Source organism: Alosa sapidissima, chromosome 1, assembly GCF_018492685.1.
Source record: "Alosa sapidissima isolate fAloSap1 chromosome 1, fAloSap1.pri, whole genome shotgun sequence".
Lineage (NCBI taxonomy): Eukaryota > Metazoa > Chordata > Actinopteri > Clupeiformes > Clupeidae > Alosa > Alosa sapidissima.
This window is the reverse complement of record NC_055957.1, coordinates 30842821-30859000: the sequence shown is the minus strand read 5'-3', so window position 1 is coordinate 30859000 and position 16180 is coordinate 30842821. Positions and strand designations below refer to the sequence as shown.

Genomic DNA, 16180 nt, shown 5'->3' with positions numbered 1-16180 from the left:
CTGTACCTGTGCTCCTGGTGGACTGCCTGTGCTGGACAGCTCTTTTGTCATTCTGAGGCTCCAGAATGTCCCGGTATTTAGACACCATTAGCACAGAGATGAAGTAAACTACAGCCAAAGCCAAGAACTGGGCCTGCTTACTGTCCTCCTGGAAGATAACCACACACACACACACACACACACACACACACACACACGCACACACACGCACACGCACACACGCGTGCACGCACACACACGATCACTATAATAGAGTACACTTCAGTATCTCACATCTAAAACAATAAAAAGGGCCCATTAGTCTGATATCCCTTGTTCCCATGTGCATGCTGTGAGCGTATGTACACTCACAATGTCTCTGAATACCACCGCTCGGAGGCGGTTTATATCCATGTCCTGCAGGAGTCGGTCCAGATCTCTGACAGGAGACATCCCTCCAGTCACCATATCCACCGGACTCTGTGGTCACACCAATCACATACACACACAAACATGCGGTGAATGATACAAACCAAAGATACAAATCTGTTCAGACACAGCAAGATAGATGAACGTCAATGATACATGCAAGTGAGCAAAACAAGATTCTGAGTTGCATTCATTTTCTACTGGAGGCATGTGACAATAACAGGCTAATTGAGCAAAGTGACAGAATAGTCTACTAGCTGGTTAGCTAACAAAGTAACTTGCTACTATTAGCTGGTTAGATAACAAAGTAACTTGCTACTACTAACTGGTTAGCTAACAAAGTAACTTGCTACTATTAGCTGGTTAGCTAACAAAGTAACTAGCAAACTGTTACACCATTCCCTAATGCTGCAGCACACCCAAACAGAACAAAAATTATGTGTAAAATGTCTTCAATTGCTGATTTTTTTTTTTTTTTTTTTACTGTGTTTACTCTGTAAAGCAACCTTGGGTGGTTTGAAAGGCGCTATGTAACAAATAACATGTATCATTATTATTATTATTAAAAACAGCACTTTGCTTTGCTTACATGTATTTTCAACATAAACCTGCTGATTTGTATCTTATAACTAATGCAAAGCTACTACAGCAGTAAGCTAATTGTTGCCATTTAACACATTATCTCTGTAAATGTTTGCACACTTGAGCCTGAATGTGACGCTGGAGTGCAGGTCAGTTAATGTAATGTCTGCTCCCTGAATAATGGATGAGATGGCGTGTCTGAGCCACACTTTCAGGAAGACCGGAGATATTTTCCAGGAACACTCCAGATCAAATCCAGGGGCCATAGACATACTGCCCTGTCCAGAGTAACTGATATGGATTCTTTGTTTCAGTTCAGGTCAAGAAACGAGGAAATATAATTGTACTGAAAACCAAAGCACAACAGTGTTCTGCTGAATGTGTGTCCATACAATGTAGGACAGCCCGTTACTGGATTACTTACATATTCACCATCTCTCCAGAAAAGCAATGGTAACCAGTTTATTTTTAAAAAACATACCTCAAAACCTATGACCTAATATACTGTATATAATTAGTCATCATATTATTCTGTATGTGTGTGAACTAATAATGCACTTTCACAGGTTCTGATCTTAGAACAAATCACCACCCATAATACGATGTTAATGTGGTCAGAAGAAGTGAATGGACAGCACGCCGTCAGTGGACTTGCCTGTGCAGGCATGGATTTGGCTGCTCCCATGTGGCCTTGCGTAGCTTTGTGACCACGGCCGCTGTCCGAGCCAGCCTGACCGCGCTGACACTCCAGACAGTTGCGCACCGCCATGGCACACACTACAGAGATGGAGGGAGGGGAGAGGGAGGCGGTCAAGAGCAGCAGTGAGCACATCATGGAACAACAAACCAAATATTACGTTTGGTATCAAAACACGAAAAGGATAGATGGTAAGCAATAGAACAACATTGGAAAGAAAAAGAATGAAAATAGGCACAGGAACAAAGCGAAGAGAAAAGGTGTGAAGAAAGCAAGAGAGAGAGAGAGAGAGAAAAAAAAAAAAAAATGGAGGAGACCAACATCTGTGGCAACACACAACCAAGTAATGTTCTCTGTGATCTTGTAGTCTTACAAGGTCAGAGGCAGCGACCCCTGACAGAGCAGCGCAGGCTTTGAATAATAGATGATGTTGTTTCTCTGCTGCAGCCCCAGGTAACAAACCATCGCACACCGCACAAAATATTCTCTGTTTGATAACTTCACAATGGTGCTTTGCCATGGCTTGAAAAACAAGCTTAATCTAATGGGTGGCAAACCATTCTAGAAAAAGACATTGTGTGAGAGTGCATGTGCGTTCTCATACCCACTCTGCCTCCATACTTTGACAACTGACAAATGTAAAGTGTAAAGCGTTTAGATTAAGGGTATTACTCAGCAGGGACCGGACTGGTTTTTTCCATTAAGGCTATTCACGGGCAAAGCCATTTTGTAGCAGAGACGGCAGCCAAAACCTTGTTACTGCCTCCCAAATCAGATTACGCTCCAGCAGACCTCATCAAATATTCATTTCATAAAACGGACTCTAAAAGCAGGCTTCAGTTTCTCCCCTAACGCCCCCCGCTCCCCTTCTCAGCCAATCGCTGAGGCTTTGAGAATGTAATTGTGGTGGCATGCTGCATCCATTTAACACAGGTACCATTTTGTAGGGCTGCTTTTTGTCAAGTTTAAGAGCAAAAACTGGTGCTTCAAAGAGCGCCATTACCTCAGCCAAAAAGGGGGATAGTGATTCGAATCACAGTGTCAGGGAGACACATGGCCAGCCAGAAAAAGCCAAGGTGAGATGAATTTCAGATGAAGAGTGAGAGCATTTAAGAGGCTGCTATGAGGGTTGGTCCTGCTGGGCTCCTAACTGCTTTGATAAAACAGAAGGCCTGGGGCGGTCAGAAAAAGAAAAAGCCATGATAGGGTCCCACACTAATGGCAGCCATTCCAGATCACAGCTTTGTGTAGGGCTTACAACAACAACAACATACTTATGACAAAATGATGGGGAATGGGATTGTGTGTGTGTGTGTTGTGTGTGTGTGTGTAAGAGAGTGTGAGTGCGAGGGAGGCAAATTCTCTCCAGAGGCAGTCACTGGCAGCTATTGTTTGGTGTGGAGAGAGGGATGAGCAGAAAAGACAAGGTCAGAGGGCTGATGATGAAACAGCAGAATGAAGAAATGGCAGAATGAAGAGGCGGGGAGGAGAGCAAAGAGGGATGAGACAGCGTGGATGACAGCGGGAGAGAGCTGACCGAGTCGAAGGCACTGTCTGAGGATGCCGCCGGAGGACATGTTCTTCTCCGCCTCGATCTCAGTGAAGCTCAGGGTGCTGGCGAAGATGAGCACGTCCACCAGGTTGATGAGTCGCTGCAGGAACGTGACCGAGGCCTCCACCGCCAGACCCTGAGACGGCTCGATGCTCTCCAGCTCATGCTGCAGAACACATCAACAACACTGAGGTCACATCTCAACACCAACAAGGAGCATATTGTAGTCATAGTTCTATAGCAGTGTTTCTCAAACTTTTTCAGACGAAGGACCACTTAACCAATAAAAAAGAAACGCACGGACCACCTAGCTAAAAAAAAGAAAAAAGATTAGACCTACAGTATATTAGCCTATTCACTGAACCACCTTGCTTATTGTCTTTGCACTTTGCTTATTGTGTCAGAAGATTAATATGACTTAAACTGGCATGTCTTACATAGACAGTGTTGCAGAACTGTTTGGATTTACATACAAGTTGGTTCAATATTGCAAACAACTCATATCTATATTATATTTTACCACGTCTGCTCGCGGACCACTTGGGATAGCTTGCGGACCACCAGTGGTCCCCGGACCACACTTTGAGAAACACGGTTCTATAGGATCAATGTTTCCTATGTTTTTTTGTTCGCTCTCCAGGAAAGGAAAATGCTGTTTCAACAGTAGTGCAGTGCTGTACAGTTACCTCTAATTGTCGTTACAAAATAATAATACAACAGTTATAAAGAGTTGAGATGGCGCAAACAACACCTCAGACTTTACTATTTTGCCTGTTGGAACAGCGCAGTTCTGGGACACTCACCGAGGAGGAGGTGGCAGCTGAGAGCAGAGGCAGGATGCCACCACAGGCCATGATGAGGTTGTCGAGCACCTGAGAGATCAGGTGCACCGTGTTGTGTACAAACACCACATTTTCACTGCTGTTTACAAAGTCCATCACTGTCTTGGTGGAGTGGCTGAAGGTTGTGAGAGGTAATAAGTACAGATTCACCAATTGACACAGACATCAGAAAAAGAAAGTAGCAGTTTAGTGGCCGGGTTATGGGATATATGGTAGATACTCCTGCCTTACCTCCGCCACATCTGCACATCTGTCTCTATGGAGAAGAGGAGGTCGGTCAGAAGTCGCTGGTGCATGTGGGACCATTTGAATTCTGGGATACGGAACATGGTGGAACGAGCCGAAGATGAGGCACTGTCTCTATTTGTTGGAGCGGGACCAGATGCTGCGGCCTGAGCCTGACTCGTCTCCTACAGGGACACATGCAGGGTTAGAACAGAGGCGCACTGGCATTTTTGTGAGATCTCGACCTAAGACTACTAAGTAATACTTAAACTCATCTAAAACAAAGAATATGTTCATCATGTCATACCGATGTAGTTGCCTCCTTCAGTTCCAGTCTTTCAGTGTCTGTAGCTACACTTGACACATCAAGACGAGCAATTTTGATTTCTTTGGTTTTTGCAGCAATGCCCTGTGCTTGCTCCTTCCCAGGCTCTGCAGCTGGCTTCTGTGAATCACCACCCTCTCCCTCCTCAGTCTTTGCTGTAGATGTCTGTCCTTTCTCTTCAATGAGTCCTTCTGATATTGCTGGTTCTGCAGTGGCTCCCTCTAATGTTGCTTGTTCTGCAGTGGGATCTTCTGATGTCACTGGTTCTGCAGTGGGTTCTTCTGATGTCACTGGTTCTGCAGTGGGTTCCTCTGATGCCACTGGCTCCTCAGTAGTCACAGTGGAAGGCTGAGCTTCCTTACTGTCTACCATTTCTTTCTCCACTTCTCCCTGGTCTGCACATCTCTCACTGCTTTCTTTTATTGCTTCTTTTTCATTAATAGGAGCACTCTCTGCCTGTACATCTGGTTCTCCGGTGTCAGACTTTGCTGTTTTATTCTGAACTGCAGCCTCGTCCTCATCATCCCCCTCCCCATCATCATCCCCTGCGGTAGCACTGGCGGACACAAAAGAGGACTCTTCCATACTGTCATCACTGGCTTTGACCGCATCACTGACAGAGGAGACATCTACCAGGTCTTCACTGAAGATGGATGCACCGGCTGTACTAGTCTCATTGTAGTTGGAAACTTCAGAGTTCCCCTGCTCTACAGAGTCTTCCCTTGACAGAACCGCTGCCGACTCCTTAACCATCTCTCTCGAGTCAGGATCTTCATTCTGGTCCCTCTTCACTTCAGTTACCTCGGGCTCCTTCTGAGCATCACCTTCTCCTGCAGTCTGTTTCACATCATTTGTTCCTTCTACCTTTGCATCTTCTGTTTTGCCCTCACACACTTCAGCACTACTTTCCATTCCAGCCTCTTCAGATTTCTCTACATCTCCACTTTCAGCTCCTTCTGCTGGGACAGCAGGCTTCTCTTTTGGTTCAGTCTCACCATCTCTGCACTCCTTAGCAGCAGTTACATGATTGTCAGAAGTTTTCATGTTATGTTCATGGCCATGTGGTGCCTCCGCGTCATGTTGACTTTCTTCCTGTGCTCCACTAGCATGGTTGTCTTGCTGTTGAGCTTCCTGTGCTCCACTAGCTTGGTTGTCTTGCTGTTGAGCTCTACGCTCATCCTCTTGCTTCTCCTCTTCTTCAGCACGGAGTAAGATGTTTGACACAGCAACAGAGGTATGGCTTCTCTCCTCATCTCTTCCTTCTTCTCTTCCCTTGTTCTTAACCTTTTCTTCATCTCTTCCCTCATCCTTAGCATGAGTGGGGAGAGAAGAGGGCTGTTCATCCACACGCAGCTCAATCATTGTGGACGGAGCCATCTCCTCATTCAGTGGGGATTCCGTAACCTCTCCATTGGCATGGCTCAGAAGCTCTGAATCTCGACTGGCCCCAGATACTGTCCGGATTTGGGCCCCAGAACCACCCTCAGGGCCAAGTCGCTGGTACTCCCTGAACATTCGAGACAGGTTCTCCTTGTGTTGCTCAAAGGTCACCTGAAAAAATATATACAGAGTCTTGGATGAGAACAAGATTATAAATTAGCGGAAACTCAACCATTACTATCTAGTTTGGCTACGTTAAGATAAGTTTTCATAACTTAACAATGTATATATGTAACCTTTCTAACAAAGCAGTTTGTATGCATGCTTTAAATAGAGTAATTAGCACGGGAGTGTGACACAGATCTAATCAGATATGGCTGAAGTGTGTGCTGAAGAAGCGAGCGCAATGACAGCTTGAGGAAGAGCCCTGGCGCTCTCAGACAGCGATTAGCATCTTGGCATTTGCACATCCTGCAAAAGACGATTTCCATCGTCCTCATTAAAGGGCCTGCACCACACAGGCTCTTTGAACAGAAAGTCAAATAAACAGTGTGTGCGTGTGTGCGCACGCACAGGCACACACATGCACATGCACACACACACACACACACACACACACAAACACACACAAGAAATATACTACCACACAACACTACTTTACTTCAGGCCATTTGCATTTAGGGTGAGAGAACCTGATTATTTGTAATTAATTAGCCGTTATTGTTCTAAATTAGCCTGCAACAAGGGTGGTCATTAATCTTCCTGCTGGTTTGATTGGTAATCCATAGCCATTGTCTCCCAGCTCTGAGCTTCTGATTGCTCCAATAGTTTCCTCTGTGCCTCCCTCCCCTGTTACCTCCCTTTTCTTTGACTCATTCTCTAGTCTTTCACCATCACAGAGAGGTGCATTTACATCCATTTCCCTTTAATTTGACATGCAACATTTTGCCAATTAGAAGAGCTAAGTAGAACTAAGTGCACCTCACAACCTGTGCCAGTGCTGTCAGAGCATTTGCATGAGTGTGGCAGTATGACATCACGTGCATCGCATTTCACACAGATTACGGAGACTGATGGATGTACAGTATGAAGGCTGAGAGAAGGGAGGGCAGATTGAGTTCCCATGCGAGAGAAGTTACTGTAGTACTGTGGTTTTTGCATGCGAGTCATGCAGCATGCCGTTCTGGGTGGGCTCTCAAGGCCCCTCTCTGGGCTAATCTAATTGAACTCCAGCCCACAATTCTGTGGAAAAACCTCATTCCACGTGCTTGTAAGAAAACAAGGGAGCGCTCTGTAATGTGACAGCTATCATGATATTAATGGGATGTGCTGGGGCCAAATCATACATTCAGATGCAAATCAACCTCAGTAGGTCTACTACGAAAACACTCTCCCACAAGATATGAAGCACTTAACGTCACATTTCGATTAAGGGTAAAAGCTCCTCACTTGCGCTGTGTTCACTGTGCAAGTGCACACATACCCTATATAGACACTGCGCATATGTGCTTCTGTTCAAATGTTCAGTCTTCAAACATTGCAGCACTATCAGCATCCAGACCTTAAAACGATCTGTTCCCAAAGCTTATGAGACTCAGAGAGCCACTCTACAGAGTGCTATTGAGAACTGCTTCTGCATTATGATGGCTGATTTCAGATCAGAAGACATGTCTAGACAGAGAGCCTGTGTGGTGAGACCTGGGTGGTGAATTACTGGTCTGGGAAGAGGCATATACAGTAGGGCCTGAGAGTCCCATTTAGATCAATAGATACCAGGCGACCGCAAAACAAAGGGGAAATGGGGGAGTCGAGGCTGGCCCTAATTGGATTAGCTAAATGCAATTCCCTTTGCTGAAATCAATGTCGTCTGCAGACACAATCTCTCTCTTGCTTTCTCTTTTTCAAAACCCATGGCCCATATACAGTACCATGCAAGAGCAGATTCACAGAATAGACGATGGCAATCACTGTGCCTGGGGTTCCAGAGAGGAGTGTGGATTGGGACCACGTGGCAGTAGGGACTGACGGAGACCGTTCCAATGGTGAAACCGCCTGAGCTCTCGAAACACTAGCGCCTCAAGATCCTGTAAACCCCCTTAAACATTATAGCTAATGGGGAATGTATATAGCAAGAGGTTTCTGGGTCAAGAAAATATATCGCAAAAATTATTACTTTATAACATCTATGCATGTAAACACAGTGTATGAAAAAGCACTGTGAAAACTGAAAAAGTATGAAACACTCAAAGTAATTCAACACTCATCTTGGAAGAACTGTGGGCAGGAACAGCTCTCTATGTGGTAAGAGACTGTTTACTGGAAATGACTGTGCAGTATGGCATTATCCCAATGTCGTTAAATGCCAGTTATATATAGTGATTATCTTTAGGTATAGTCAATAGTCAAGATGTTATGGTCCTCCCATCTTGTAAAGCTGTCGATGCGTCTCCACTCTACTCAGGACTAGTCAATGAAGACTGTCCAGCGAATGGGATCTCTATCTCAAGAGCTCTTTCAATAGTATCCCTCAGGATCCATACTGCAGACAAAGAGTGAGAGTCACACCAGCTGTGGGTCTGAAGAGAAATGCTGCAGCTGAATGAGTGATTGAATCACATGAGACAATGATGACAGATGAGACTCATCATACATAATTGCACTCATTGTTCTGCATAGTTCTTTGGTGTTATTCAAACAAACACACCTGGTGAGCTCAATGGTAAGCAAGTACAGTAGCAGTTTTCTGTAATGTTCTGAAATAAATGCGCTGAGGCCGTTCTAAAGTCAGTAAGATCCTCATCTACTAAACTTCAGGGAAAACACTCAATTGAATGAATTTGGCAATACCAGCTTCTTCTGTTCCAATAATATATACAATCAGTATAAAGCACTTTACACATAGGATACAACAACAGCACCGCTGCACACTGAAACCCTTTATTTTCAATGGCTTGCCCTCACGCCCTCGCACACACTACTACTAGCACATACCACTTCCTATCTGAGCCCCATAATGTAGGCAAGACACTAACAACTAGTTTTAGATGTGCCCTGAGACTGCTGACTGAGGAGGCTTGAAGGGCACTTTGTCCTTGCAGTGCACATGAGCCGCTTTTGGGAGCTGTGCCGCTCGGAGCTCATTGGTGTGCAGAACTGGAGCAGGGCACCTTGGAAAGGCTGTTGTGTCAGCAGGCACCCCTGCAGAAGCATCTGTCCACTCTACAGCCAAATTACACACACTCACACAGAGACAGACACACACAGAGAAATGGAGACAAGAGAATATAACCTCGGTCTAGGAGCACACACACTTGGAAAAAACAAGCTTAAAGGGCAACTATCAATTGGTGATCTAGTGAACCAAAAAGTGGTGCAACAAACCCAAACTAAATCTAATATAAGGTTTTTGGCCTAACCAAATGAAACAACCTTCACTCTTGGAGGAAATACACAAAATTAAATAAAAGACATCAACATGCGCCAACATTTTCCTAGACATATATGTCATAAAACTGGAATAAATTCCAAATATTTTTAAAGAAACTTTGAATAAAATCACTGCTAACCACATAAAACAAATTCATAAAACAAGAACAATGAAATGGAAATTCTACCTCCGCTTCCAGGGAATTGTAGATATGCATGTTGGAGTGCAGTATAACAGGCTGTGCATATGCTCTCATATATGTGTTTATTTATCAGAGTTCTCCCACAGGGCTGCTTAAATTGATGGGGACCTGTTCTAGTGATTGTAGAGACGTGGTGGAGCTGAATTGGAAATGTGTTCAAACGAGTGTGTGAGGACAGCCCTGGAGAGACCAAATGAGAGTGCATGTGTGTACTGTGCTATATGCTAATGTGATACACACATACATACACACACACACACATGGTGCAAAAGCTCACCTGAAAGACAACCTCACATTTACACTGTTTCACGAATACAGACACACGCACAGTACACACACACACACACAGTACACACACACACAGTACACACAGTACACACACACACGCACACACATGCACACGCACACACACACAGCCCCACAGCAGTGGGAGGGACAGTCTACAGTGACAAACCGCACTGCTGCTCCACACTTGGCAGGAAATCTATCAAACGGGACAATAAAATTGCAATTGAGTTTCTTTAGCTCTTTTTTTTTTTTTTTTGGCGGATGCATGGATCCTAGCTGGTTTAGCACCAGGTCACCTATCGAATTCACCACACAGGTCCCTCTTGCCTCAGAAAGCAGTGCCTTTAGATTAGCACGGGGCCTTTGTACACAGACCAAAGCACCGCATGGCATTAATCTTGTGCAATTACAGGGGAAAAGGCAATTATAAGTCTTTCCATTCACAAAGTAATGATCAATTTCTGTGCGATTGCCACGATTGCAAGTTTGGGGGTTGGACGCCGAGAATGCATCAAAGTGTGTCTGTACAGAAGCTGCTAAATGATGCATAACTAATATTAGGTCCTCATAAAGGCATCCAGAAATATTCTCCTGACTGAGAGCCTGCTGCAAAGTAGGGAAATGTGGAATAACACACCAGAGAAATACAAATTAGACAGGAACAGAACTCAACACAACAATCAATTTAGCACCATTATTCATTTCCGTTTCCATGCAAAAATTAAGAAAATTACTATGCACCAAAGTCTTGGATCTATTAAACTAGTTTTTTAGAGTACTAAAATAGGCCTATTTATTTCGGTATTGCTTTTTATTTTCACTGCCATGGCAATTAAACATCAGTTTTCATAAGGAGCAGAACAAAGAACGAAGAGAACATAGCAACACTCTGCAGTGGAACACACTCAAGAACATAGCATCACACTCTGCAGCGTGGAACACACTCAAGAACATAGCATCACACTCTGCAGCGTGGAACACACTCAAGAACATAGCATCACACTCTGCAGCGTGGAACACACTGGAGAGAAATTCATGCAACCAGTGCATGCTGCGATGTTTTACAACACTTCAACATGGCTATATTTTCAGAGCTTTCATTCAAAATAAAATACAACAACATAGATATTAATTTATTATCTACCAGAGAGTAGATTATAAAATACATATTCAGAAATAAAATTTGAACTCTCTCATTTGTTGCTATTCTAATATTTACAATAAAATGTTTTTTTGCCTTGTTAGGGCTTCACGTTGTGTTGTGTATTAGCTTGACACTATATTGCAGAAGAAAATCGATACTTTTGGAGATATTTAGCCGCATTGTTGGCATTCATTGTTCCTTAATGAGTATTGTCTAGACCGTTGCTATGATTGCTGTATGTGTGCTGTTTATTGTGTCTCTGGTTGGACTTCATCTCTAATGGGTTTCTGATCTGAGCGCACTTCCATAATTATTATCCTTAGAGTAGTCAGTCAGTTTGGTCTGGAGGGAGAAAGAGTACATAAGGAAGCAGCACTGGCTCCCATAGAACCTTGGCATAGCACAGCGTTGCCCCCTACTGGACCAAACTAGTATGGACCCGCAGAGACTCTGATCTGCTTGTAGCTCTGAAGTTGACTGCCATCTGCCAGATTTTGGGTGCCCACCTCCGACCACAATCTGACACCCAGAAAATTACTTCACCCTCTTGGAAGCGGGTGCGTAACACAATATCAACACAGCATTCAGGAACAGGCTTCAGAGACGAGAAGTGCTGGGAGTTTATTTTTCATCTCTGGATCGCTACAGAGGCAATTCTGTACATAAATAAATGACTGGGAGGCTTTTGGCGATAGCAGGAAACCCAGAGGTCTAATCAGTACATTGTGGATTTATACGATACATCATAATCAGCTTCAGATGTACTCTCACTGATCTGCTTTGTACCCTCACTGATCTGCTTTGAGATTCTAGAAAGAATTCCGCGGGTGATAAGAGATGATCCCATTCATAGTTTCAGAGGTTACAGTAAGGTCTTAAGAAAATGAAGAAAACTAAATACAGAGTAGATTTTTACCAATTCGTTCAGTTTATAGGAACTTTAGTTTAAAATGTCTATGCAACATACGACATTATTTCAGTTAGGTCATGAGATAGAATATGATGTTGATTGTATTGTATGTTTTTCCCTAAATACAGATCCATCATAATTTTGCATTTGAATCAAAACCAGCAGAATAACGGCTGGATCTGTTTTTGAGTGTGTGTGTGTGTGTGTGTGTGTGTGTGTGTGTGTGTGTGTGTGTGTGTGTGTGTGTGTGTGCGTACACACAATGCTCTTGTGCTTTTACACACGTTTGTAAATAGAGTGCACTAACCTTTGAATGAGTGATGGAAAGTGTATCCACCCACACCCTCCAACCTCCCCATTCGTACTTAATGGCGTGATAGAGAAGGATCCGGAAAATGGCGTACACCATCTCAGTGATTTTCTGCTCCTCACTGTTCTTTGGGTTAATGTAGCAGAGCGACAACATCCAGTCTTGCCACACGGAGCACTGCAGCAGGCTTCTAATGGAGGCACGAGAGACAGATTAACACTTACAAACACACACACACACACACATATAGCATCAAATAAAGACCAGTAGACTCACAAGTAGGGAGAACAACTATGGGCATCTTACACAAAATATGGTGTTGCTGGAAATACAGGAATGTGTAGTTTCATGGGTGGCATAGCATAGAACCATGCTGAACTGGTTAGCCTTAGTGATAATCATTAACAATAATTCAACTATGAAAAAGTACTAGTGTGAGAAAAGATAATAAACGTGATGTACACAACCGTGTAAAAGTTTCCCATCAACTCAACACATTTCTGAATCCAGATGTGTGCTCTGTATTTACCTCCTGTTCTCTCTGCTGTTGTTGAACAGTTTGATCATGTCGGACAGGAAGATGCGGCGCACCTCCATGCCCTCTGGACCAGGAGGGGAGTTCTTCAGCAGAGCCGCAATCACCTTCAAGATCTCTGTCACATGACAACAACACATTAACACACCAACTGTCTGTCAAAAAGTCACCAACTCTCAATAAAACAGTGGACAGCAATTCCACTCGTACCAGTTATAAAAGAACACCGGCTCAATTATTACAACAATGCATCAATCACACTTCTGCTCCATCATGGAAATTGGGTCATTTGCTGGTGACATTGTATATATTATTACATTTCATTGTATATAATATTAATATTATATAAACTAATGTATACATTCTAGGTGGGGCTGAGAGGTAATCCATTAAACTCCAAATATTTGTTTCACTGGTAGCAATCCTACAATCCATACACTGTGCTTTCACTGAGAATAGTGATTAGACAGATTAGATTTATTCAACATCGGATCCACTTGCTTATCTTCACAGAGGGATCATATCTGCAAACTGATATTTTAATAATTTAAAAGTTATAAATAGTTATAAAATAAAAAGGTATTCAACTGTGCTGTGATAGTCCTGTCGTACACTTGTATAAAATCGTATAAAAGGAAATGTATAAAATTATTGCATAAAAACAAAAATTGGCCGTCTTCTCTGGACATGCAGAGCTAGATTATTACACAAACTGATTTCTGATTTCCTCCTTCCATGTGTGATTGATTGCACGGTGCTAGCCCTCTCCTTTAGGGAAAATAAAAACACCTGCAGCCTAGCCTAGTGGAAACAATAGTGCATGTGCAATTCTTCAGAAAAAGACCATGAGACAGTCATCTGCATTGTAAAAGCCGGAGGGCTGTTTCACCTCTGTAGCCAAAGCTTTCCTGGAACAGTGCGTTTAGTTAACCTAAAGCGACTGGCTGTTTAGATGAATTATCTAGACAACGTCAGTGTCTATTTGCCTGAGTGGAGAGGTTTGGGTTTCATTCGTCCCTGAGAACTGGGAATGCCGTCGTCGTCGGTAACCAATCCCCTCCCTATTACCCTTGTCTCTCCGCCGTCAAAGTTTGTGTTGTTTCTATGCCTTAGTCACTCAAATTATGAGTCGGTGAACCCTACCCAGGAGAAAATTACCTCTGCATGCACCCCCTCTGCTCTGCATTTGCACTGACCATTTGGTCCAGGTTTGAGCTTGGAGTTAAGCTTTAAGAGGAACCATAGTTCTTCGGTTGGTCTGATTCAGGCTGACGTTGCTAAAGACTGTAATCAGGCCCATTTTGAGGCTTCAGGATAGATTAAATCAAGTAACAGCACAGTAAAAAAGGAGGGGGAAAGAATGCATCGGGTCTGCGTTCATTTGCACAGACTATATGGGCCAGGAGTCTTTTGTTGTGGACCTATAAAAAGTGCACTGCTTCAGAGGAGGACACTAAAGAAATTACAACTGCCAAGTGCATTCAATATGTCGTCATAAGATAGACGTCCTGTTACCTCATTACTTGCATTCTTAATACAATTTTTTCCCCTTCAACAGAAGTCTCCTTTTGAAAACTGACTTAACAAAAAAAAACAAAGCACATAAAGGTTTTTTAAATTATCTCACAGTACAGGGATGGCTTAAAAAAATCAGAGTGACTGATCAAAGGCCCAGCTGCTCTTTGAGCGTCTTATGTTGTCTCATGTGCAGAAATTAAAGTGCAGTGAGTAATGAGACTGGAGTATGAAAACATAACCTTGGCCCAGGGTCTAAACCAGTGCCTGACTGTAGGTGCCCATTATCTCTACTTAAAAGACTCAGCTTCAGATGAGGCTGTTTTAGGAGACATATGCCTGTGTCTTATGTGTTACACAGAAGGAAAAGCAAATCTTTTATTGCAATGCTGGAGAACAAAAAGAAAAGCAGGGGAAAATGCCCGTGGTCTAAGAGGGAAAGGCACTCTGCACGTAACACAGCCTCCACCATTCAAATAAACACACTGCAGAAGACAGACGGTTGGAATCAGAGTTAGAACTATACTCATTACAATGACATATCTCTAACTAACTTCTGGAAATGGACTTAAAATATTACAGTTTTTTTTTTTTTTTTTAATGGATGATATACTAAAGATTTTGTACCATTTGTTTCTAATATAGTTAAGCTTTACAGTCTGTATTTTACTGCACTTTTGTTGCTTCAATCTGAACATTTTTGTTGCTTTCCATTTCTATTCTAATGGTACTAACAATAACAAAATAGCTGGGCCACTATGAGCATATTAACATTATTAATGCAACATATTGTTAGCACCATTAGAGTTAGTACCACTACATTAAATCCCATACGCAAATCTGGGTTGAAATCCATAGTTCATCGCTCATGGGGACTAAGCCTTAACTGAGATGACTGGAGTTTGGGTCACTGAGGACATTTGTGAAGTAGCAATTCATTGCCCAGTGGAAGTCATTAGGGAGCTTGCATTCTCCACTTCACCACTCTTGAGGCTACAAACTCTAAATCTGGTCTTATCTCCAACTGTGGTGGTGGAAGGAAACATCACTCACGAGGATTCTGGATCTTCACAGAGGAGTCAGGGTCTGGATGCTGTTTGTGGATCACTTGGGTACAGATCTGCTCGGTCAAAATCTGAAACAATACAAGAGGGACAGGCTCTGATTTAGGACTATCCCTGTGTCTCGCCACGGCTGCCTTTTTCCAGCATGGCGCGGGCAAGTCCCGCAGGCCTCAGATGGGCGGGTATGGGCAGACCAGAGCCAACGTGGAGTGGAGGATCTAAAAAAGATGCGGATGAAGGCCCTCGCATGAGAGAGCAGCCCACACTTCACAAATCACAGCCGAGGGGAAGCTCATGGCAACAGGATGATTAGCAAACACAAAGGATCCAAATGTGTGTCGGAGCAGCGGGCAAATGTGACCTTTCATTACTCCATCCAGGAGTTAATCCCGCGCTGGATGGAGGCAGGTTTGATTTGTGTGTTTGCGATCTTATAGAATAGGCACATTAACTCACAGGGCTCTCATAATTTAATGCAATCAGCAGATTGTAGATTAGTGGTTAGGTCATAAAAAGTAAGCAAAAAATGCAGTAACTCCCAGGGTGGAAAAGCCACATGAGAAAGCAGCTAACGTTAGGCAGGGGACCAAGTCACAACAGAATCAATTAAATGACACACCACAGTTAGTAGTCATGAATAACACTGCAAAAAATAGCAGGAGAAAGCAAACCACATGATGATATGAAATGCATAAAAAAACAGTACATACAGTAGATGCACACATTTCCAATGATTTCAATGGAAATATATTCACATTTAGTTGATTTTAGAAT

The 16180-nt window shown here is 43.2% G+C and overlaps 1 protein-coding gene across 8 annotated transcripts in view; it reads right to left on the bottom strand.

Moving 5' to 3' along the window:
* lrba (LPS responsive beige-like anchor protein) overlaps window positions 1–16180 on the bottom strand; it is a 197891-nt gene that overhangs the window by 140707 nt on the left and 41004 nt on the right. For 5 of the 8 annotated variants that reach the window (XM_042065961.1, XM_042066115.1, XM_042066045.1 and 2 more), the window contains exons 19-28: window positions 15396–15477; window positions 12822–12945; window positions 12290–12482; window positions 4614–6182; window positions 4313–4491; window positions 4043–4196; window positions 3225–3405; window positions 1646–1767; window positions 352–459; window positions 7–148 (exon numbers count right to left, since the gene is read on the bottom strand). In XM_042065961.1, coding sequence (XP_041921895.1) covers window positions 7–148; window positions 352–459; window positions 1646–1767; window positions 3225–3405; window positions 4043–4196; window positions 4313–4491; window positions 4614–6182; window positions 12290–12482; window positions 12822–12945; window positions 15396–15477 — 2854 coding nt within the window. The remainder of the gene's footprint in view (window positions 1–6; window positions 149–351; window positions 460–1645; window positions 1768–3224; window positions 3406–4042; window positions 4197–4312; window positions 4492–4613; window positions 6183–12289; window positions 12483–12821; window positions 12946–15395; window positions 15478–16180) is intronic. The other 3 variants (XM_042066494.1, XM_042066407.1, XM_042066185.1) reach the window with 3 other exon arrangements.